The sequence below is a fragment of the Ovis aries genome, chromosome 12 (genome assembly GCF_016772045.2).
Source record: "Ovis aries strain OAR_USU_Benz2616 breed Rambouillet chromosome 12, ARS-UI_Ramb_v3.0, whole genome shotgun sequence".
Lineage (NCBI taxonomy): Eukaryota > Metazoa > Chordata > Mammalia > Artiodactyla > Bovidae > Ovis > Ovis aries.
Genome location: NC_056065.1, coordinates 40,600,109 through 40,625,710, shown reverse-complemented (window position 1 = coordinate 40,625,710; position 25,602 = coordinate 40,600,109). Strand labels below are relative to the sequence as shown.

General features: G+C 39.5%; 1 protein-coding gene across 15 annotated transcripts in view; it reads left to right on the top strand.

The window, feature by feature from the left end:
- VPS13D (vacuolar protein sorting 13 homolog D) overlaps positions 1-25,602 on the top strand; it is a 267,380-nt gene that overhangs the window by 108,833 nt on the left and 132,945 nt on the right. For all 15 annotated transcript variants that reach the window (XR_009595826.1, XM_042257233.1, XM_012187296.3 and 12 more), the window contains 9 exons: positions 37-247; positions 3,660-3,907; positions 5,604-5,795; positions 6,104-6,230; positions 7,957-8,099; positions 13,670-13,800; positions 16,644-16,819; positions 21,737-21,860; positions 22,654-22,889. Coding sequence is in view for 14 of the 15 variants with exons in the window: in XM_042257233.1 (XP_042113167.1) it covers positions 37-247; positions 3,660-3,907; positions 5,604-5,795; positions 6,104-6,230; positions 7,957-8,099; positions 13,670-13,800; positions 16,644-16,819; positions 21,737-21,860; positions 22,654-22,889 (1,588 nt within the window). In the remaining variant the exon portion in view is untranslated. The remainder of the gene's footprint in view (positions 1-36; positions 248-3,659; positions 3,908-5,603; positions 5,796-6,103; positions 6,231-7,956; positions 8,100-13,669; positions 13,801-16,643; positions 16,820-21,736; positions 21,861-22,653; positions 22,890-25,602) is intronic.

Below are 25,602 nucleotides of genomic sequence, written 5' to 3'. Positions count from 1 at the left end.
GACATGCCTGAGTGCTAACATGTGTTTCTGTGGCAGAGCCCGTGGTCCTTCCTGCCATCATGCCAGGAGACTCTTTTGCTGTGCCTTTACACCTTACTTCTTGGAGACTGCAGGCCCGGCCCAAAGGACTGGGTGTGTTTTTCTGTAAAGCTCCTATTCACTGGACCAATGTAGTGAAGACTGCTGAAGTCAGTAGCAGCAAACGAGAATGCCACTCCATGGACACGGAGAAAAGCCGGTTCTTCAGGTAAGCATGGCACGGTAGTGCCATGTAGATTTTGCCATTTTTTTTCCCTTTATGCTTTCTCTGAGGACCCTTAGTGATTCATTTGTGCTTATTGAAAACCCTAAAGTTCTTACTTCTTAAGTGTTAGAGTTCATAAAAATTCAAGAGTTAACCCTGGGCAGGAGAATGGCTGTTACTTACCACCTAATATTCATGGGAGAAATAACCACAAACCCAGTACTCACACATATGTGATTAGAAAGTGGTCTGTCTGCATCAGCTTAAAGAGAAGACATGGAAAGGGACTTCCCTTGTGGTTCAGTGGTTAAGAGTCCACCTTGCAATGCAGGGGATGCAGGTTTGATCCCTGGTCCAGGAACTAAGATCCCACATGCCACAGAGCAACTAAGCCCAAGTGTCTCAACTAAGACCTGATGTAGATAATAGATATATAAGCATATGTGTGTGTGTGTGTGTGTGTGTGTGTGTGTGTATTTATTTATTTATTTTAAAAAGAGTACATATCTGGAGAGGGAAGAAAAAACAATGGCAAGTTCTGATTCCTACATTGGGGAGCAAAATCCTAGAGGTGGGAAATTTTCAAATGACAGATTTCAAAGGAATGTGGGTAAAGGTACATCTAATACTGGCTTTTCTTGGGGACTTTGACAAAATTGTCGTGTAGACTCCTCATTTCCTCTTCTGAAGAGTACAAGTAATATGATACTAGAGTCAATGTTAGAAAAAACACTGGATTGCTATTGTGAGATCTTTCTAAACTTAGACTTTAAACTTGTTTAAATGAGAGATGATCAGCTTTAGTTTCCTTTATAGCAAAGACAGGCATATACTTAGTTTAAGAAGATGATAAAGGAGAACAAGAAGAATATAAAGAATGCCAGTATACCCTTTATCCAGATTTACCAGTTGTTAACAGACTACTCTTGGTGACTTATAAAATGAAAAAACAATAAAGATATAAATGGTTTTGAACAGTGCTGTTAGGCAGCTTGTTAAAATTGGCATTTATGAAACATTTTAACCATCGATTCCAGTTGCATTTTTATTTCAAGTATCTGCGGACATTCATCAGAAGAGACCATCTCCTGGGCCATAAAACAAAGATCAACAAATATTAAAGAATTGAAACCCCTCACAATGTATTTCATTATTGTGATAGTTATTAAGTTAGACACCAATGACAATAAGGTGCTTACAAAACCCCTAATATTTGCAAATTAGGCGATACATTTCTAATAACCTGTGGGTTAAAAAGATATCACAAAGAAAATAATATTTTTAAATGAATACTAATGAAAACTAGGCATATTAAAATATGGGGGATGAAGCAAAGGCAGTCCTAAAGGGCAATGTGTAGCTTTTAATGCTCACATTAGGAAGTCAGGAAGACGTAAAATCACTGCTCTAAACTTCTTCCTTAACGTAGAAGAGCAAACTAAACACAGAGAAATAGGAAAAGAAAAGAAGTATGAAAATCAACAAAGTAGGAAATAAACAATAGGAAAAATTAACAGTGTCAAAATTGGCTTTTTGAAAAGATTCACAAGCTTGATAAACCTCTAATAAGACCAATCATGTTGCGAGGCAAGAAAACACAAATTGTCCGTATAAGGAGTAGAGAAAAAGAATTGCTCTAGACCCACCCTACAGATATTAAAAGATTTGTTATAAACAATTTTATGTAAATAAATTCCACACTGGAAGGATAAATTTCTTGAAAGATACAGATCGCCAAAACTAACACAAAAAAGAAATAGGAAACTCAAATAACCCAATATCTATTAAAGAAATTTAATTTATAATACAAAGGCTTCACACAAAGAACATTTAGGACCATAAAACTTCACTAGTGAATTCTACAGACATTTAGGGAAGAAATCAGACAAGCTCTTTGCAGACTCTTTCAGAAACTAGGGGAGGAGGGAATAGTTTTGACTTATTTTAAGAGGCCAGCATTCCTGATACCAAAAGTGATATAGTTATTATTAAAGAAAGAAAAAAAGAAAACTACAAACTAGTATTCCACCATGAAGAGAGGCAAAAATTCTTAACAGAATACTCCTGAATAGAATCCAGGGAGTGAAGTTTATCCCAGTAATATAATAAGCTTAACATTCAAAATTGATAAATGTTTGTTTTTTTTTTTTTTTTTAAAGCATGTGTGTGTTAATTGCTTAGTCATGTCCAACTCTTTGTGACCCTATGGACTATATAGCTCACCAGGCTCCTTTGTCCATTGGATTCTCTAGGCAAGAATACTGGAGTGGGTTGCTGTTCCCTTCTCTATGGGATCTTCCCCATCCAGGGATTGAACCCAGGTCTCTTGCATTATAGGCAGATTCTTTACCAACTGAGCCGTCAGGGAAGCCCTTTAAAAAGTATGAGACTTTATTTTATCAAGACTTATGAATTCCAGATCAACCTATGGAAATCAATTATATGCTTATATTTTAGCCGTGAACAAATGGAAAATGTGATTTTAAGAAACACCATTTACAGTAGCACCAAAAATTTTTATTATTTAGGAATCAGTCTAGGGAATGATATACCAGTCTTTTACCCTAAGAATTACAAAGCTTTGCTGAGGGATAGTAAAGAATCTGCCTGCCCGTGCAGGAGATGGGGGTTTGATCCCTGGATCGGCAAGATCCCTTGGAGAAGGAAATGGCAACCCACTCCAGTATTCTTGCCTGAAAAATCCCACAGCTAGAGGAGCCTGGTAGGCCCCAGTCCATGGGGTCGCAAAAGAGTCAGACACGATTTAGCGACTGAACAGCAACAAAATTAATGAAAACCTATTAACTAAGTGGAAAAACAATCAGGTTCGTGAATTGGATTGTTAGGATTTCCATTCTCACTAAATTGATCGGGAGATACAACCCAGTTGGTTATCAATAAAATGAGTTTTTAAAAAAATGGCATATGAACCAAATACGGACACATACAACAACATGGCTGAATCTGGTTAAAACTCAATGCAAAAAAAAAAAAACCCCACACAGAAAGAGTAAATACATCCTGTATCATTCCATTTATGCCATTCAAGAACAGACACAGCTAACTTATAATGATGACTATCAGAAACTGGTTGCTTGAATGATGGGGGAGGATATTGATTGGAAAGGGATATGAGGGGACTTTCGGGGATGAGAGAAATGTTCTGTAATTGGTTTTGGGTGGTGTTTATCGAGGTGTGTATAATTGTCAGAATTCATCAAACTGAACATGTAAAATCCATACTTTTTACTGTGATTTGATTATGCCTTAGTAAATGTGTTTGGACTGAAAATTGCAAATATCTTACCAAATTATTGAACCATTGAAATGTTATCCTGTCTCAGACTCATCTAAGGAGAAAAAATTCAAGCTCTTTATTCAAGCTGATTATTTTTACACCATTTTGTCATCACAGGTTTTGTGTGGCCATAAAGAAGGAGAATTACCCAGATTACATGCCCTCCAACATATTTTCTGACAGTGCAAAACAGATTTTCAGACAGCCTGGGCATACCATATACCTCCTGCCGACAGTGGTCATCTGCAACTTGCTCCCTTGTGAACTTGATTTTTATGTTAAAGGAATGCCCATTAATGGGACACTGAAACCTGGCAAGGAGGTGGCTCTCCATACAGCTGATACCTCCCAGAACATTGAACTGGGTAAGGGTTTAGTCAAATAATTATTTGTAATTATTCTGTGAAAGTGTCAGTGGATATCTTATGACTATTTGGCATATATTTTGAAGGAATTGTAGCACATATAATACTGCAGTAAGTTGGCTCAGGGACTTCCTTGGTGGTCCAGTGGTTAAGACTTCACGTTCCAATGCAGGGGATGTGAGTTTGATCCCTGGTCGAAGAGTTAAGATCCCACGTGCTTCCAGGCCAAAAATCTAAAACATAAAACAGGAAAATATTGTAACAAATTCAATAAAGACTTTAAACAATGATCCACATCAAAAGGAAAAAAATGCGCCAGCTCAGAGGATTTATACAGTTAAAAAAGCAAAACTTCTAACATAGAAAATCGTAGAAACAAAAAAACTGAACAAAACTAAAAGATCTCAAGGCAAGCACTCAACATAACCTTTTTTCTTGTGTTGCTCAAAGGAAGTCATTTTGTCTTTTCAAACCATGCTTTTTACCAGCTGTAGAATGAACAAAATCATATATCTCTCCTCTTTTAGGAAAGGGCAAAAACGTTTGCCAAGCACGCTCAGTATCCCAGGCAGTATGTCAAATACTTTGACACACATATTCTCGTGTAATCCTTACAGCAGTAGTTATGAGTCCCATTTTACTGATGAAGACATTGAGGTTTGGAATAGTTAATACATCAAGTCATTTTCAGTTGTAGGGATGAATGAAGTGAAGGTAGAGAGAGTCACTATGATAATCTGTACCTCTTGTAGCAAGAGGGTCCTTCCGGATTTGGGACAGAAAGAATGTTTCTTTAAGGCTGCTGTAGACATGTTGAATAATAAGGATGTAGATATTTACCTTTTTTACAGTTTTGTAAGTGATTTCATTCTGTCATCTCATTTGATCTTCACAACAATGGATGTCTTAGGCAGAGAGACAGCTGTGGCCCCCATTTTACTGATAAGGAACCTGAAACTCACTGAACTTCAGCAGCGTGTCCCACAGGGAAAAGCTTACATTTTTGAATACGTAAATGCTTGAGCTTAATCTCGAAAAGAAAAAATACTGCAACCCTACTTGTCTGTTTAAAAAAAATAGGTCTTTGCTCTGATATTTAAATGTTTCTTCAACAAATATTTACTGAGCCCCTGTGTAGAATGGAAATGCCCTCCCACCCTCCATCACTATGGGCTCTTTGAGCACTCCTTGTCTTCACTCTCATTGTTTATAGGGAGCATCACTTTTAATAAGAAGCTCTTGAAGTAGATACTGCTGTTATCCCCTTTTGGCAGATGGACACAGTGAAGTTAAATAGCTTGTCCCATGTCACACAGCTGTGAGGACAGACTGGGAATTTGAAGCCAGGCAGTGAGGCTGCAGAAAACCTTAACTCTTATCCTATACTTGGCGTTTATTGGGTTTCAGACACCCAGCTGAGGGCCTGTGTAGTCAACTCTTGAATAACCAGAGCTGTGACTGATAACTTTCATTCTTCTAATTATTACACGGTTCAGACTCTCTAGTGTGACTTCTAGACCATATTTATTCTCACCCCAGCTAAAGGGAGATGGCCATTCTAATAAGGTTTCCGCCAGTTGAATGAATACTGTAGTTACTGACTTTTCCAAGAGGAATCAAATTTAGTTTGGCTGTGGGCTCTTTTGACAAACTATAAAGTGAAACTCAGAAAGACAGTAGTTTTATCTTTCTTTAGGGGTGTCCCTGGAGAATTTTCCACTCTGCAAAGAATTGCTCATTCCACCCGGAACCCAAAACTATATGGTAAGAATGAGGCTCTATGACACCAACCGGCGGCAGCTGAACCTCACCATCCGGATTGTGTGTCGAGCAGAAGGATCTTTGAAGATCTTCATTTCAGCTCCGTATTGGTTGATTAACAAAACTGGTATGTACAGAGGCTACTCCAGTCAGCCTTTGGAGTCGGTCATGGGAATTCAGATTTATTTGCTCCACACACTAAATGGAGCCAATGCAAACAGATTAGCTCAACAGTGTAAGCTGCTGAACCTTTCTCACTCCGTAGAAGTGCTTTAATCATGGTCAAGACTGGCCTTTTGGACAACGACTGAGTCCACTGAATAAATTCAGTCATCACTTTTTTCCCCCTTGATGATATTTTTTCCTTTTATTATTTGCATCTGTCTTGGATATACTGGGTGGGATTGATATAAATATTTCCCCTCCTTCCTAAAGGGCTACCACTGATCTTCAGACAGGACAATGCAAAGACGGATGCTGCAGGCCAGTTTGAAGAACACGAGCTGGCCCGGAGCCTGAGCCCTCTCTTATTCTGCTATGCTGACAAAGAGCAGCCAAACCTGTGAGTACAGTTATTTATGGGAAGGGGAAATAAGCTCCCAGGGAAGGGGAGAATTAGCAAAGGCTATAGTATATCCGTGTAAGTAGAAATAGACTGTAGATAACCATCCTGACTTGGCAGGGGGACAGCACCATGACTTAATGGGATTTTTTTCGGATCTAATTTCTGTGTTATTCGATATGGAAAATAAACCATTTGGTTTTGGTGTATAATGAAAGCCAGTTTTATTTTCCATGTATTGAAGTGGTTCTATTCATAACTCTGCTGATGGTGAGAGACCCACATGCTCTCTTTTCTACGTGGTTTCTCTCTCCTGGAAGCACTCAGCGCAAGCAGAGGAGCTGGCTTCAGAGGGAAGACAGGTTGGCCTGTTGGTAGAGAGCCTGCACCCCATTAATCCAATCCAGGCCATCTTGTGTATTAGATTCTGAAATCCATCTTTCTGTTGAAATAAAGTGTGCCATTTCGAGATCTCAAAGCACTCATTACCTGTTTAAACACAGGAAAAAGCAACAATTGTGAGGATTAGCAGACATGTCCTTCTTAATGTATAGTAGGGCATTAAGGAAATGACAACCCACTCCAGTATTCTTGCCTGGGAAATTCCATGGAGGAGCCTGGTGGGCTACAGTCCAGTGGGTCACAAAGAGTCAGACATGGCTGAGTGACCAAGCACAGGGCATTAATTCACTTTATTTATTTTTTCTTGGATTTGACATTCTGCTTTTTACAGTGGTCTTCTGATATTTAGCCTTAACCCAAAAATATGTAGGTGAATCTGACACTGCTAAAATGCCATACCCCATTATCTATAGAAGGATGCTGCAAACTTAGAGGAGGGCCACTCCAGTGGATACAGATGCATCTATCTACCTAGAGGTTGGGCTGGAGTCAGGAGAGGACTGACCAGGGTGCTGGCCAGTAGGAGACACAAAACAGCCGCTTGACATGGGCAGCAGGCCCAGGCTCACTGTTTCCCTGAATGGATCTTGACAGTTTTAGATCCAGCGCTTGAAATTCAAAACACAGTTTGTTTTGTCCGTCAAACTCAGTTTCCAAAGCCTTTCCACGTAGATGATCTCATTTGATTCTCCCAACATTTCAGTGGATTAGGCAGCACAGCAAAGGAATGAGAAAACTGAGGAAGATGAGGAAACTGAGGCCCAGGGAGAGTTATTTGCCCAAAGTTACATTGCTTGTTAGTGGTGGAGCTGGAACACACATCTGGGAATTATGTTTCCAGGATCCATGACAGGATGCTGGCCAACTGCATGGTGCTTTGCTGTTATAATAGCACCAGGCCCTTGAATGAATGTACCATTAGCTGCATCTTCCGTACATACTTCTCTTGTATGTTCAGGGTATTTCATGAACCCTTGAAACACAGAGTCAGGAAAGTATCAGTTTGCTTTAAATCTTTGTTTTTCAGATATTGTAGCATTTTCCTCATGCCTTATGCTCCCAGAATCGGTTTTCCCCTAAAATGTCTAATTGTGGAGGTCAATACATGTCACACGTTGCTGAACTGTGACTACCTCTCAGATTGAGTTTTGACCACTGATTAATTGCCTCTCTGTGTTTGGGAATAACATGAAAATGAGGAAGAGTCAGTGTTAGAGTTCTAATTTTGGCCGACAGCCACAGCAAGGCTTCCTGATTAGAACAGGTAGAATAGACTTTCTTATGGATGAATGTCTATATACGTCTTTGCTTTTCTGCCCCACAGCTGCACGATGAGAATCGGAAGGGGGATTCACCCTGAAGGCATGCCAGGCTGGTGTCAGGGCTTCTCCCTGGATGGTGGTAGTGGCGTCCGAGCTCTCAGAGTCATCCAGCAAGGAAACCGCCCAGGGCTGATCTATAACATTGGTGGGTTACATTTGGGGGAGGGGGAGAATTTAAACCATGGGCCGACGACTTCAGGCTTGGAGGGGTAAGCTGGCCCTACATTTTGGTCTGTCTGCAAGTGCTGGTTTTCTCATTTGCCATTGGGTCAGGTATCCATTCTCTGAATGCTAGATTGATATCATCACAGACCTAGTCTCCTAGGGATCCAGGGAGCTACCTAAACACTGCCCCTTTGAGGTCTGAGGCTGTTTAGTTTCAGACTCACCTGTGTCAGGAAAGTATCAGTTTGGCTTGAATCCTTATTTTTCATGGCAATAATAGGAACACTTAGAATGCTTTTCATCCTCCATTTCCCACGCGTTCATTGAAATCTGCAAGCCCTAAGAGGGCAAGAAGCATTGTTTTCCTTGAAACTGAAGCTTAGGGGTTAAGTGACTTGTGCAGATATAAAGGGAACGTCTGGGTTGGAATTAGGATTATGACTGAGGTGTCCACATTTGAGGCAAAAAATATAAAATGCACTTGGTGGTTATGGATAATTAGAAATCCCTAAGCTAGCTTAGAGGGCTTCCCAGGTGACTCAGTGGTGAAGAATATCTGCAATGCAGGAGACACAGGTTTGATCCCTGGATTGGGAAGATCCCCTGGAGAAGGAAATGGCAACCCACTCCAATATTCTTCCCTGGGAAATCTCATGGACAGAGGAGCTTGGCAGGCAAGAGTTCATGCAGTCACAAAGAGTTGGTCACAACTGAGCACACATGACTAATCTAGATTGGTGCTTTAACACTTTACACGCACAAGCTTGCTTAGATTCTAGAGGTGGGGCGCACCAAGGGAAGATGTGCCTATGCCTGTGTGCCTCAAAAGATGTCACAAAAGATTAAGACAAACTTGATTTAATTATGTCTCAGATTTGAAGTGTTAGCAGTGCATCCTTCCTTTCCTGTATAACTTCCGGGCTTTCAAAGCATTGTTTACTGTTGAATATTGGGAAACCATTGAGCTCTCTGTGGTAGTGGAAATGTTCTGTCTTGTACTGTCTAATTTGGAGGCACTAGCCACACATGGCTGCTGAGCACTTGAGAGTACATTACTAAGAAATGTGGTGAGTGTGACAAAGAAACTGAATTTTTTTTTTTTTTTAAATTTTGGTGCATACGAGTGGTCATGTATGACTAGTGGCTACTGTTCTGGACAGTGCTGATGTAGAGAGTCATGTTACAGAAGGAAAAATTGAGATGGTATTACTTAGCTGTTTGCCATGACTCCCATGGAGTCAGTGCTTTGTTTAAGTGTTAGAGGGTTTATTAGTGAAAGACTCTTCCGAGTATAGTTTGCTTTTTTGTTTTGTTTTTTTTTTTTTAAACATGAATTTGCATGCATTCTCCCTTGACATGGAAGCTATCTCCTTTAAAGTTGACATGAAGACTTTTAATAGAAAAGATGAACTTTTATCTGATCCTCCAGCTGAGGATCACAATTTTCATGTTTGTTCACTCCATCCCTTTAGGCAAAGTCCACTTCATGCTGAGTTTGGCTTTCTGCTGGGATGTCTGGTCCTTGATAGAGTTTCCAAAGCAAGCCCCTGCAGGTTGGCCAGAAGCCATAGTTGGGACAGATTGGAGGAAACATGGTGGTGCCTGTGCCTTTTCAAGCAGCTGGTGCTAAGGAAGCGCACAGAGTTCTGGCTGAAAGGCACAGCGAGCTGTCCAGTGGAACTATGCAGTGGGTGCACACACAAACTTAGATGCTAAGTGCATTCATTAGAACATGTCACTTATGTTTTTAGGGACAAGACTGTGTTTCACATTTCGTTGTTACACTAAAGAAAGGAAGAGAGAGTCTGAGCTAAGATGAGATTTTATATAAGATCTTGGCATGTATTAAGAGAATTTGTGGAATCTCTTATATGACTATTTTTGAAGGATTGGGTAGATAACTAGCTTCCTATCAGGAAAGTTGAAAGCACAGACACAAGTGGAAAAGCCAGGCAGGGCCTGACCAGGTAACCTTAACATGTACCTCCAATAAGGATGATTTTGTATATTTTGATCTTATCAGCTATTCATTTGTTAAGGGTTTCCCAGGGCAATCTGAGATAAAAGGGAAACAAAAAAAATTTTTTTTAATTGAGTCTTGATGCTATAGACTCTTTCTGTGATATCAAATATACCTTTAATAGGTATATTAGTTGAGATCAGGCATCTGGTCCCATCACTTCATGGCAAATAGATGAGGAAACAATGGAAACAGTGGCTGGCTTTATTTTGGGGGGCTCCAAAATCACTGCAGATGGTGACTGCAGCCATGAAATTAAAAGATGCTTGCTCCTTAGAAGGAAAGTTGTGACGAACCTAGTTCAGTTTAGTTCAGTTCAGTTGCTCAGTCGTGTCCGACTCTGTGACCTCATGAATCGCAGCACGCCAGGCCTCCCTGTCCATCACCATCTCCTGGAGTTCACTCAAACGCACGTCCATCGAGTCGGTGATGCCATCCAGCCATCTCATCCTAGACAGCTTATTAAAAAGCAGAGACATTACTTTACCAACAAAGGTCTGTCTAGTCAAGGCTATGGTTTTTCCAGTAGTCATGTATGGATGTGAGAGTTGGACTATAAATAAAGCTGAGTGCAGAAGAATTGATGGGTTTGAACTGTGGTGTTGGAGAAGACTCTTGAGAGTCCCTTGGATTGCAAGGAGATCCAACCAGTCCATTCTGAAGGAGATCAGCCCTGGGTATTCATTGAAAGGACTGATGCTGAAGCTGAAATTCCAATACTTTGGCCACCTGATGCAAAGAACTGACTCATTTGAAAAGACCCTGATGCTGGGAAAGATTGAGGGCAGGAGGAGGAGATGACAGAGGATAAGATGGTTGGATGGCATCACCGACTCAATGGACGTGAGTTTGGGTAAACTCCAGGAGTTGGTGATGGACAAGGAGGCCTGGCATGCTGCTGTTCATGGGGTCGCAAAGAGTCGGACATGACTGAATGACTGAACTGAACTGAACTATTACATGATAAGGTTGATTTCTGACAATTAATGCTTTTCTGTGTGTCATAGAAAAGTGATGGGGGTATATCTCCCTACCCCAGTATTACTGAACGTTTCTTAGATACAGAGTTTTAGTGTTGAAAATACGTTACTCAGTCGTGTCTCTTTGTGACCCCGTGCACCATTGCCTGCCAAACTCCTCTGTCCATGGAATCCTCCAGGCAATAATACTGTAGTGGGTAGCCATTCCCTTCTCCAGAGGATCTTTCTGACTGTTCCAGTATTACTGAGCATTTCTTAGATACAGAGTTTCAAAGAGTGATTTTGTTTCTGTGATTTGCTCAGTTTTTCAGCTATTTTTAAGATTTACAATAAAGACAAGTGAATTAGGGAGTTAACAGTTCAAAATATTTATAATTAAAATATGTTGGGACATCTGGTTGTCATATCCTAAAGTCACTTCTCTTTTTATGGTCTCTCAATACTTGTCTTTAAGTTCAGTTCAGTTCAGTTCAGTTCAGTCGCTCAGTCGTGTCCGACTCTTTGCAACCCCATGAATCGCCGCATGCCAGGCCTCCCTGTCCATCACCAACTCCCGGAGTTCACTCAGACTCATGTCCATCAAGTCAGTGATGCTATCCAGCCATCTCATCCTCTGTCGTCCCCTTCCCCTCCTGCCCCCAATCCCTCCCAGCATCAAAGTCTTTTCCAGTGACTCAACTCTTTGCATGACGTGGCCAAAGTATTGGAGTTTCAGCTTCAGCATCATTCCTTCCAGTGAACATTCAGGACTGATCTCCTTTAGGATGGACTGGTTGGATCTCCTTGCAGTCCAAGGGACTCTCAAGAGTCTTCTCCAACACCACAGTTCAAACCCATCAATTCTTCTGCACTCAGCCGTCTTCACAGTCCAACTCTCACATCCATACATGACCACTGGAAAAACCATAGCCTTGACTAGACGGACCTTAGTCGGCAAAGTAATGTCTCTGCTTTTGAATATGCTATCTAGGTTGGTCATAACTTTCCTTCCAAGGAGTAAGCGTCTTTTAATTTTATGGCTGCAGTCACCATCTGCAGTGATTTTGGAGACCCAAAAAAATAAAGTCTGACACTGTTTCCACTGTTTCCCCATCTGTTTGCCATGAAGTGATGGGACCAGATGCCATGATCTTCGTTTTCTGAATGTTGAGCTTTAAGCCAACTTTTTCACTCTCCACTTTCACTTTCATCAAGAGGCTTTTTAGTTCCTCTTCACTTTCTGCCATAAGGGTGGTGTCATCTGCATATCTGAGGTTATTGATATTTCTCCTGGCAATCTTGATTCCAGCTTGTGCTTCTTCCAATGCAGAGTTTCTCATGATGTGCTCTGCATATAAGTTAAATAAGCAGGGTGACAAGATACAGCCATGACGTACTCCTTTTCCTATTTGGAACCAGTCTGTTGTTCCATGTCCAGTTCTAACTGTTGCTTCCTGACCTGCATACAGATTTCTCAAGAGTAGGGTCCTTTGTGTATGTCTCCGAGGCAGGCTCCCTGGGTTTAATCCAGCTACGCCACCTACTGGTTGTGTCACTTAAGGACAAGTCACTTATCTTTCCTGCCTTAGTTTCCTCATCTGCAAAAATGAAGGAATGAAAATATCTAACTCACAAGGTTGTTATAAAAATTAAATGTTGAAAAAAAAAAGAATTAAATGTTGAGCCTTTGGAAGAGGGTGTAATGTGTACTAAGAGTTCAATAAATATTATTATTTTTTGTTATTTTTTACCATAAATATTATCATTGTGTAACCAGAGTTCAACCCAAGGCCTTGAATATAGTTACTTTATTCATTGTCTAAATGAATGAAAGAACTCATCCATTGAATTTTGGATTTTTAAAAGTTATTATCAGAGTTTTTGAGATAATATGGTGTTATTTCATTTTTCTTTCTTTGGAACTTGGTGTTTTGAGATTTCCTTTTGATTGACTATGACTTTCTTTCCTTAGTATGTTTTTTGTTTGTCTTTTTTCCCCACAGTACCTATTAGGTGCCGAAAACGTTTATTTTATGAAGGAATAAATTCAGTAGTATTTAGCATTATATTTGAGCTGGATTCTTGGGCTGACAGAAAATACTAAGAGTCAGTTGAGTTTAGGGCAGTTGCAAAATGCAGTTAAGTAATACACAGATTCTCCTCTATGTTGTAAAAGGGTTGCATGTTCTTTAGGAGGAAATTTTGTGTCCCATTTGTAAGGAGAAATGTGTCACATAAACCATCTTAGTAGTCAGCTTCATAAATGGAAACCAAGCTAAACACCTGTTTGTTTTAGTTGCTGTTACAGTTGTGCACACTTTAGGAAGAAGCTGGGAGTTATGGGGATATTGATGTTGCCAAGGAGACTTTTTAAGGTCTAAATGGGAATAAAGAATAATACTTTGAAGGTTTTTGCTGTTTTTGTTCTATTCTTAGGAAACCTCACAGCCTCTCTGGGTGCTACAATCATTATCTCAGAGAAACTAAGTAATTGTGAAGGCTATTTAATTCTTTTAGACCATTCTTTTTTCCTTCTGATTAATTCATGGAACTGGTTCTTGTTATTCATAGGTATTGATGTCAAGAAAGGCCGAGGCCGATATATTGACACCTGTATGGTCATCTTTGCCCCTCGTTACCTGTTAGATAATAAGTCATCCCACAAGCTTGCATTTGCACAGAGGGAATTTGCCAGGGGACAGGTAAGCAGCTTGCTTTTGAAGAATGATGAGTGCCTATTTAATAGCACGGTGAATTTTAATGTCATTTAAATTTGAATGTCACATTTCATTTTAATGAGTTATCTCCCCATCAGCACTAAGTTTTTTGATGTGAGTAAATGACAGAATGATCTCTATTCACTTCCAAGGCAAACCGTTCAATATCATGGTAATCCAAGTCTATGCCCTGACCAGTAATGCTGAAGAAGCTGAAGTTGAACGGTTCTATGAAGACCTACAAGACCTTTTAGAACTAATACCCAAAAAAGATATCCTTTTCATAGGAGACTGGAATGCAAAAGTAGGAAGTTAAGAAACACCTGGAGTAACAGGCAAATTTGGCCTTGGAGTACAGAATGAAGCAGGGCAAAGGCTCATAGAGTTTTGCCAAGAGAACGAATTGATCATAGCAACACCCTCTTCCAACAACACAAGAGAAGACTTTACACATGGACATCACCAGATGGTCAACACCAAAATCAGACTGATTATATTCTTTGCAGCCAAAATGCAAAAGCTCTGTACAGTCAGCAAAAACAAGACCAGGAGCTGACTGTGGCTCAGATCATGAACTCCTGATTGCCAAATTCAGACTTAAATTGAAGAAAGTAGGGAAAACCACTAGACCATTCAGGTATGACTTAAATCAAATCCCTTATGATTATACAGTAGAAGTGGGAAATAGATTTAAAGGACTAGATCTGATAGAGTGCCTGATGAACTATGGATGGAGGTTCCTGACATTGTACAGGAGGCAGTTTTCAAGACCATCCCCAAGAAAAAGAAATGCAAAAAATCAAAATGGCTGTCTGAGGAGGCCTTACAAATAGCTGTGAAGAGAAGAGAAGTGAAAAACAAAGGAGAAAAGGAAACATATAAGCATCCGAATGCAGAGTTCCAAAGAATAGCAAGGAGAGATAAGAAAGCCTTCCTCAATGCAAAAGCCTTCCTCAATGGACTTTCTTTGCAAAAGTGCAAAGAAATAGAGGAAAACAATAGAATAGGAAAGACTAGTGATCTCTTGAAGAAAATTAGATACACCAAGAGAACATTTCATACAAAGGTGGGCTCAATAAAAGCCAGAAATGGTCTGGACCTAACAGAAGCAGAAGATATTAAGAAGAGGTGGCAAGAATACACAGAAGAACGACAAAACAAAGATCTTCATGACCCAGATGATCACGATGGTGTGATCACTCACCTGGAGCCAGACATCCTGGAATGTGAAGTCAAGTGGGCCTTAGGAAGCATCACTACGAACAAAGCTAGTGGAGGTGATGGAATTCCAGTTGAGCTATTTCAAATCCTGAAAGATGATGCTGTGAAAGTGCTGCACTCAATATGCCAGCAAATTTGGAAAACTCAGCAGTGGCCACGGGACTGGAAAAAGTTGGTTTTCATTCCAGTCTCAAAGAAAGGCAATACCAAAGAATGTTCAGACTACCACACAGCTTTACTCATCTCACACGCTAGTAAAGTAATGCTCAAAATTCTCCAGGCCAGGCTTTAGCAATACGTGAACCGTGAACTTCCAGATGTTCTAGCTGGTTTTAGAAAAGGCAGAGGAACCAGAGATCAAATTGCCAGCATCCGCTGGATCATGGAAAAAGCAAGAGAGTTCCAGAAAAACATCTATTTCTTCTTTATTGACTATGCCAAAGCCTTTGACTATGTGGATCACAATAAACTGGAAAATTCTTCAAGAGTTGGGAATACCAGATCACCTGACCTGCCTCTTGAGAAATGCAGGTCAGGAAGCAACAGTTAGAACTGGACATGGAACAACAGACTGGTTCCAAATAGGAAAAGGAGTACGTCATGGCTGTATCTTGTCACCCTGCTTATTTAACTTCTATGCAGAGTACATCATGAGAAACGCTGGGCTGGAAGAAGCACAAGCTGGATTCAAGATTGCCAGGAGAAATATCAATAACCTCAGATATGCAGATGACACCACCTTTACTGCGGAAAGTGAAGAAGAACTAAAGAGCCTTTTGATGGAAGTGAAAGAGGAGAGTGAACAAGTTGGCTTAAAGCTCAACATTCAGAAAACTAAGATCATGGCAAATAGATGGGGAAACAGTGGAAACAGTGTCAGACTTTATATTTTGGGTCTCCAAAATCACTGCAGATGGTGACTACAGCCATGAAATTAAAAGATGCTTACTCCTTGGAAGGAAAGTTATGACCAACCTAGATAGCATATTCAAAAGCAGAGACATTACTTTGCCATCAAAGGTCTGTCTAGTCAAAGCTGTGGTTTTTCCAGTAGTCATGTATGGATGTGAGAGTTGGACTGTAAATAAAGCTGAGCACCGAAGAATTGATGGGTTTGAACTGTGGTGTTGGAGAAGACTTTTCAAAGTCCCTTGGAGTGCAAGGAGATCCAGCCAGTCCATCCTAAAGGAGATCAGTCCTTAGTGTTCATTGAAAGAACTGATATTGAAGTTGAAACTCCAATACTTTGGCCACCTGATGCAAAGAACTGACTCATTTGAAAAGACCCTGATGCTGGGAAAGATTGAAGGCTGGAGGAAAAGGGGACAACAGAGGATGAGATGGTTGGATGGCATCACCGACTCAGTGGACATGAGTTTGAGTGAACTCCGGGAATTAGTAGTGGACAGGGAGGCCTGGTGTGCTGCAATCCATGGGGTTGCAAAGAGTCGGACATGACTGAGCAACTGAACTGAACTGAACCATTTTGTGCCTTTGGTGCCCTGAACAGCTCCTGGTGATGGGCAAGGCTCAGGGTAGACAGATTTTCAGTAAACATTTACGTCTTGGCTTGACTTTTGACTAAAGCCAGTGATACCGTGTTTTAGGGAACAGCCAATCCTGAAGGTTACATTTCCACGCTTCCTGGTTCCAGTGTGGTGTTCCATTGGCCTCGGAATGACTACGATCAGCTGTTATGTGTCCGACTGATGGATGTTCCCAATTGTATTTGGTCTGGAGGCTTCGAAGTCAATAAGAATAATTCCTTCCATATCAACATGAGGTGAGTGCAGAGACTATATTTAGTCAATAAGTAGTTTTGTTTGAGGTACGGCAATATAAATACTAAGCTGTAAATACCATATAAATATCAAATATTTATAAAGTTGTAAATAGCAAGTAGTTACTTTTGGTAAGACTACTCTTGATGAAATGGGCACATATGTTTCTGACTCCAAGGTCTTAAAACTGCAAAGACTAGGCAGATAGGAATGAACCTTTTGATCAAATGAACTAAAAGGGGTGTTGACAGTTTTGACCATTGTGCAGTTGCTGTCATCTGAGGTCACATGTCCAAGGAGTAGCACTGAGCTCATGGTCGCCTGCAACTCTTGTCAGCATTCAGATGGCAGCTTTGATGATGTTTTTGTCTATTCTTGCACACTGTACAAGCTCTTCTCTCATTAGATGCCATTACAGTAAATCCCCTAGTCTTCTTTGCCCAACCCAGTGACCCTTAGATCCTTATTAAGGAAAATCAACAAAAGCCAGGGTCAGTTAGCACAAGAGGACTCTTTTCTTTCATCCAATGCTTTTTTTTTTAATGTATTAAACTTTAAAAAGATTGTGGTAAAATGCACATACCATATGAGAAAGATAGCATAACATAAAGACCCAGACACTATTTCGTGTGCCTCAGGCACATAAAGTTAAATTTACCATCTTAGCCATTTTTAGCTTTACGGGTGTTAGGTAAGTTCATGTTGTGCAGTCTCCTAAACTCTTTTCATCTTGCAAAACAGAAACTCTGTATCCATTAAACAACATTCCTCATTTTCCCTTTCTTAACCCCTGGCAACCTCTGTTCTCATTTCTCTATGAATTTGACTACTCTAGGTACCTCAGATAAGTGAAATCATACAATATTTGTCTTTTGTGACTGGCTTATTTCACTTAGCATAATGTCCTCAATGTCATCCACATTGTAACATGTGTCAGAACTTCTTTTTTTTTTGTGGCAACATTTAGTTTATTACGTTTCTCTCTAGTGCAGTGAAATTCTGTTTCATTCTTTCTTCTTTTTAATTTATTCAAGTATAGCTGATTTACAATGTGGTGTCAATTTTTGCTATACTGCACAGTGATTCAGTTATATAAACAAGATATATATGTTCTTTTTCATATTCCTTTCCATTGTGGTTTATCATAGGATACTGAATATGGTTCACTGTGCTATACAGTGGGACCATTTTACATTCACCATTTATATTTCACCATTTTACATTCTTGCAAAGAGCGCACAAGGGTCCAGTTTCTCCACATCTTTACTAACGCTTGTTATTTTTTCTTTTTTGATAGTAGCCATCCTCATGGGTGTGAGGTGGTATCTCATGGTTTTGATTCTCATTTCCTTAATGATTAATGATGCTGAGCTTCTTTTCATGTGCTTTTAGGCCATTTGTACATCTTTTCTGACATGTCTGTTCAAGTCCTTTGCCTGTTTTTGAGTTGGGTTTTTGTTGTTGTTGAGTTGTAGGAATCCTTTATATATTCTGGATACTAACCCCTTATGAGATACATACATGCATGCATTCTAAGTGTCCAACTCTCTGCAACCCTACAGTCTGATATAAGAGATATATAATTTACATGTATTCTCTCCCATTCATATGTTGGATTTTTACTCTGTTGATTGTATTCTTTGATGTATAGTTTTTAATTTTGATATAGTCCAGCTTGCCCATTTTAACTTTGGTTTCCTGTGCTTTTTGTGTTGTATGCAAGATCATTGCCAAATCCAGTGTCTTGAAGCTTTTCCCCTATGTTTTCTTCTGAGAGTTTTACAGTTTTAGCTTTTCTGTATAGGTCTTTGATCCATTTGTATTCATATAAGGTTAAGAGTCCAATAGAGACATCAGTTTGCCAACAAAGGTCCATATAATCAAAGCTATGATTTTTCCAGTAGTCATGTATAGATGTGAGAGTTGGCCTGTAAAGAAGGTTGAGTGCTGAAGAACTGATGCTTTCAAACTGTGGTGCTAGAGGAGGCTCTTGAGAGTCCCTTGGACTGCAAGGAGATCAAACCAGTCAGTCCTAAAGGAAATCAACCCTGAGTACTCATTGGAAGGACAGATGCTAAAGCTGAAGTTCCAATACTTTGGCCACCAGATGCGAAGAGCTGATTCATTGGAAAAGATCCTGATTCTGGGAAAAACTGAGGGCAAGAGAAGAAGGGAGTGACAAAGGATCAGATAGTTGGATGGCATCACTGACTCGATTGACTTGAGTTTGAGCAAACTCAGAGAGACAGTGAAGGACAGAGAAGCCTGGCGTGCTGCAGTTCATGGGGTCGCAAAGAGTCAGACACAACTTAGCAACTGAACAACAAGAGTCCAACTCTGTTCTTTTGTTTGTGGATATCCAGTTTTCCCAATACTATATGTTGAAAAAACTTTCTTTTCCCTACGGAATGGTCTCTACACCCTTGTCAAGAATTATTTGACCCTATATGTGAGGGTTTATTTCTGGGCTTTCTCTATTCTGTTCGTTCATATTCTGTCTTTTTGCCAGTGTCAGACTGTTTTGATTATAGTAGCTTTGTAATAGGTTTTGAAATTAGGGAGTGTGAGACCTCCATCTTTGTTCTTTTTTAAGATTATTTTGGCTACATGGAGTCCCTAGAGATTCCATCTTAATTTTAGGATAAATTTTTCTATTTCTGGAGGAAAAAAAACAGTTGGAATTTTGATGAGCATTGATTAAATCTCTAGATCCACTTTGCATAGCATTGACATCTTGACAATATTAAGTCTTCTAAATCCATGAACGTGGGATGTCTTTCTGTTTGTTTCTGTCTTCTTTAATGTTTTGCATCAAATGCTTCTGAAGCCAAAGAGCCTGAAATCAGTGCTAATTCAACACATTTAGAAGCAAAATTAAATTATTTATACCTTATGGTGAGTTCTCTTTGGAGAACACTACTGTAAGAAAACAGAAAAATGTCTAATTTATTAATAGTTGATTCAAAATAATATTTATATTTGACTTTAAAAAGAAATGCATTATATGAGGTTTTTCTTTGATTTTGTTTTTGTTGATGATGTGCCTTTCTTACTTATCTTTTGCCCTGATCCTTATTAGAGTTAATTGCATCTGGTATAGTGGTTTTCAAGCTGTGTTCCTAGAATTCATAGGGGTCTAAGGAGGTGGCTTTATAGGCCAAGTGAGTGAAGTGGACAGGGCCTCAGTGCCCTCATCCTGACTTCAACCAGAACTCCTGTCTCATAGTGGCATATGTTCCCCACAAGGTTGGGGTGGGGGCAGGCAAGGTGAGGAATTTGCAGCTAAAACCACCACTGATTTATACGCTGCTTTGGTGGAGGCAGCCCAGGTCTGTTGTGTGGTATGAAGCCAATTCAGAATTAAACAGAAAAGTTACTCATGATTACTTAAAAGAAGAAAAGAAAGGTGTGGAGTGTGGGGGTGGATGATACCTTTGTTAATCCTTTTGAAATAGTTTCAGTGTGTGGCCCTAAACTACTGAGCAGGGACCTGGGCCAGATGTTTCCTTTACTTTCCTCAAGTTTTCATTTTGAAACAATTTAAACCCACAGAGAACTTGTAGGAGTAGTACAAAGACACCTCTTCTTTACCTACATTTCCTACTTTTCAACATTTGCTCTGTTCTTGTTTTCTCTCCACATGTACTCATATGCATAGTTTTTTTCCTAAACCATTTGAAAGTAAAATGAAGTCATCATAATACTTCAGACATAAAAAATTTGTCACCTATCGCTAAACACTGAAGAAATTTAATATTATGTTTTTAAATGTATAAAATGTCCTTTAAAGTGTTTTTCACAGTAACCCTGCTCCCCAGATCTGGGGTCCAGTGAAGGATCGTGCATTTTATTTGGCTGGTGTTTCTCATCTGCTTTAATCTGGAATGGTCATTGTCTCAGTTTTCCTTTTTTGTGTTTATTAACGTTGACATTTTTGGAGTCCAGGCCAGTTTCATATAGAATGTTTTCTTTTCTGGACTTTCTGATGGCTTTCTGTGTTTAAGTTTGGGCCTGACATTTTTGGTAAGAACATTACTTCTGTGGTGGTGTATGTTTCCCATTGCATCATGTCAAGAGGCTTGTGATGTCTGTTGGTTCCATTATTGACGTTGTTAAATTCGATCATCATTTGGTTTAGGTGCTGTCCATCAGATCTCTCTATTGTAAAGTTATCTTTTCTTTGTAAACAACACTAGCTCATGGTAGGGATAATTTGAACTTTTTATATGTTCACTTTTCACAAAACCTTTCAGTCAGTGGTTTGGTGGTTCTCACCTGAATCAGTTATTACATTAGTTTTTATTACATTAGTTATGTAATTAGTTATTACATTAGTTATTGCAAAATGGTGATTTCTGGTTCTTATATGTCTTCTACGTTTATTAGCTGATACTCTTCCATAAAGAAAAGCTTTCCATTCTCCACAGTGGTTTGTCTATATTTAAATACACACACACACACACGCACACACATTATGATTGCATCTGGTACCTCCGTTCCACAGGATTCTTCCTCATCTTCCGTTATCCTACAGTGTGAACCCTGTTCATCAATAACATCAACATATTAATAACATCAACATATTAGTTTGAACCATATGAAATTCCTCTTTTCTAGGTCAAAAGTAGTCTAGTATCAACAATTTTATGTAGTTCAACCAATATTTACTCACTTGTTGCACTGACACTATGACCCAAAACAAACACAAAGTAAAATTGGTAGATATCATATAGTTATGGCATGCTGTTCAACGTTGCTTGAATGATTTCTTTTTTACTGTGTGATTGTACTGTCAGTTTCTGCTTTTTAAATGTGGTCAAAGAACACACAGTGGTAATTGTGAGCAGTATGAGAAGAAAGTGAGTTGGGAACTTGTTCCCTACATTTTATGCAGCCTCCATGATTTCCTTTTGTTGCAGAGATACTCTGGGAAAATGCCTCTTCCTGCGTGTAGAAATTACTCTCCGAGGAGCTACCTACAGGATCTCCTTCAGTGATACAGATCAGTTACCCCCTCCTTTCCGAATTGACAACTTTTCTAAGGTATCAAGGGGAGTTGAGAGCCAGTTTGGCTCTTTCATATGTGGGAAAGTGGAGTATATACTGCACTTAAGATAATGATAAAAAAACATTGTAAACTTGGGTTTAAAAGAAGCTGCACAGGGGTCTCAGAAATCCTTACCATTGGGAGGTGGTTTCTGCTGGTCATTTTGATTGCTGGGCAGCCTTGTCCAGAAGTGACTTCTCAGCTCCCAAAAGTTACTTTGACCAGATGGTTTGGTTAGCATGGGGCCCTATGCAGACATTCCATATAAAGAGAAATCAGAATCAGATTGACAAATGCCCAGTAGAATGGGCAGTTCTACTGTTGCTTAGTAACAGTGAGCTTTCTGAATCTTCCAAGTGCAGCCATGATGGAGGTTGTTAGAGTCTATTTTAAATTATGCCTTATATCTTATAATTTGTAACTTTCCATAGCTGAATTCCAAGATTTTTGTTCCTTTCTTTGTTCATAGTGTATCCTGGGCATGGTGGGGTGAGACTAGATGCCATTGAAAGAACAGAGTTGCTTTCTCTAGGTATTTGGTATGTCAGAGCTTCTCAAAACCTTTTACCCAACAGACTGTGGCCCATATCCTCTAACTGGTGGGCTTTTTGCAATTTTGAAGATGATTAGAAAGGCATTTAAAGAGGCCAGCTGTTGAGGCTTACTTGTGGTTTTGTACCCTGTATAGCATTCATTTGGGAAAGATCTGGAACCTAAGAGGCACTGAATCACTTGTCCAGCATCACCCCTCTGAATGAAGGTTCTCCTTATTCTCTGCCATTCCTGTAGGTCCCAGTTGTCTTCAGTCAGCATGGCGTCGCTGAACCCAGGCTCCGCACTGAAGTGAAGCCCATGACTTCCTTGGATTATGCCTGGGATGAACCCACCCTGCCACCTTTTATCACTCTGACTGTTAAAGGGGCAGGTTCCTCTGAGATCAGCTGCAACATGAATGATTTCCAGGATAACCAGCAGCTTTATTATGAAAATTTCATTTACATTGCTGCTACATACACGTTCTCTGGGTAAGTCTGGGTTAAATTACTGTTCTTGTAAAGCAGAAAGCTCTAATTATTAACTGGTTTTAAATTTTAATCAGTTCTCAGAAGGCTGAGGGAAGAAGGAAGATTCCTTCCATTCTTTACCAAATCCTAGTCTCAGACTTTATCTTGAGAGGTCTATGTCTAAGCCCTTGTCTTCTGGCTAGAGTAAAATTTATCCAAAGAGGCAAGACTCCTCTTTTTAAAGAGCTTCCCAATAATCCATTCTAGTATTTAACAACTCTTTTGGGGCATTGTTATTGTAATAGCTTCAATTTCTCTTGCTTTATGGTGATAGTTCTTATGCATTTTTAAACTTCTTGCTGCTATTTTTTATTTGTTTTATCTCTTTCCTTATTTGAAACTGACTAATCTTCATCCATAATTACTTGAATCACTGTTCTGACCCTCCTCTCCCATTGAGAACACTGATTAAGCAGACACTTCAGGGTCTTCTTAATAGTCACCTAAAGACAAGCAGAGGAGTTTAACTTGACAGTAATTATAGTTACCTCAGAATTATAATCTTATGATCTTCATTGTTTGTCTGATTAATTAGTTGTATTTAGAAAAAAAAAAAAAGCAAGGAGTAGTCAGCTTGTTAGATTGGTACATTGATAGGTACATAGAGATTCAGAATATTAGGCTTTTAAGGGTAGTCATTCCACCAACACATAAATACAGTTGTTTCTGTGCTGATCACAGGGCCAATTTTAAAGCTGATTCATGAAGAAACTGGGAAAATAGCTGAATCTTTAGCATTCCAAATATGTCACCTGGTGAACAGTACATTTAAAGTCACATTATTTCCAAAATGTCCTGAATAGTTTTGCTTATGAAATATTTTTATATGTGCCTGAGGCCCCCGAGGAGATGTCTGAGTCTGTGCAACATCTCTCTCATCTGCTTAGACCCCAGACTTCACTAATAATGATATGAATGGGCATGTTTGCTTTGATAAGGTTTTAGTGCCTGAAAAACCAGTCCTTAATCTGGTTGCTATGCATGTTTTTCTCTATACTTTCTTATGTTCCAGTAGTTACTAAGCTCTTTAACTGAAGAATCCTAGTGGAGACTTAGGAGTGTCACAGGTTGAGCAGATATGAATAGATAAAAAGAGAAGTTTATGGGAATCTAGTGTGCTAAGAGGTTGAACTATATTTTGGAGTGTAGTGGATCCTATTTCTTTGCATCTTTGATGAGAACTAATGATGAGGAAAGAGACTAGGATTTTTTTTTGAATTGAGGCGAAGTTCATAAACTGTAAAATTAACCATTTGTTAAAGTGATGAGTTTGGTGGCATTTAATGTATTCATGATGTAACAGCTACCACCTCTAGTTCCAAGACAGTTCCATCACTCCAAACCCTAAGTAGTTACTGCCCAGTAAACCTTTTCTTTTCTCACCAGGGACTTCCCTGGTGGCTCAGATGGTAAAGCATCTCTCTACAATGCGGGAGACCTGGATTCGATCCCTGGGTCGGGAAGATTCCCTGGAGAAGGAAATGGCAACCCACTCCAGTACCCTTGCCTAGAAAATCCCATGGACGAAGGAGACTGGTGTCCATGGGGTTGCAAAGAGTCGGACACGACTGAGCGACTTCACTTTCACTTTCAAACCTTTTCTTCCAGCCCCTGGAAATCACAGATCTGCGTTCTTGTCTCTAAGGGTTTACCCATTCCAGATATTTCACATAAATTATCATAAAATGTCTGACCTTCTGTGACTGGCTTATTTCACTTGGCGTGATGTTTTTAAGGTTCACCCACATGGTAGCATGTGTCACTTTTTCGTTCCTGTTGTGGCTGAGTAATGTTCCATTGCACGGCTATACCACATTCTCTTTGTCCATTCTTCCTTTGATGGGCATTTGTGTTGTCCCTACTTTTTGGCTATTATGAACAGTGCTGCAATCAACATGCCTGTACATGTATTTAAGTACTTGTTTTAATTCTTTTGTGTGTATACCTTGGGGTGGAATTGCTGGGTTCTGTGGTAATTCTTTGATTACCTTTTTGAGGAACTGCTGTACTGTTTTCCACAGCAGCTGAATCATTTCATATTCCTGGCAGCAATGTATAAGAGTTTTGTTTCTTCTACATATTCTGCAATGCTTGTTGTTTTCCACTTTTTTTTTTTAATTGTAACAATTCTACTATATAAGTAGTGGTATTTCAGTGTGGTTTTCATTTGCATTTCTATACTAGCTAATGATATCGAAGATCTTACCATGTGCTTATTGGTCAGTTGTATACCTTTTTTTTTTTTCCATGCTACATAGCTTGCAAATCTTAGTTCCCCCACTAGGGATTGAACCCTGGCCACTTGGGCCATGGCAGTGAAAGATCTGTGTCCCAACTGCTGGACTACCAGGGAATTCCTCATTTGTATATCTTTGGGGAAATGTCTGTTCAAATCCATGGCCCATTTTTACATTTGATGATTTTTTTTTGCCTTTTTATTGTTGAATTTTACAGCTCCTTATGTAATATGGGTGCAGATCCCATATCAGATACATGATTTGCAACTATCTTCTATTCTATGGGTTGTGTTTTTACTTTCCTGGTAATGTCTTTTGGAAGAATAAAAGTTTTTAATTTTGTTTAAATCAATTTTTAAAAATTTACTTGTGCTTTTGATATCATGAAAGCTAATTTTTAACTCTGAATTTTTCAGTCCCTTTTTAATGATAGAGAT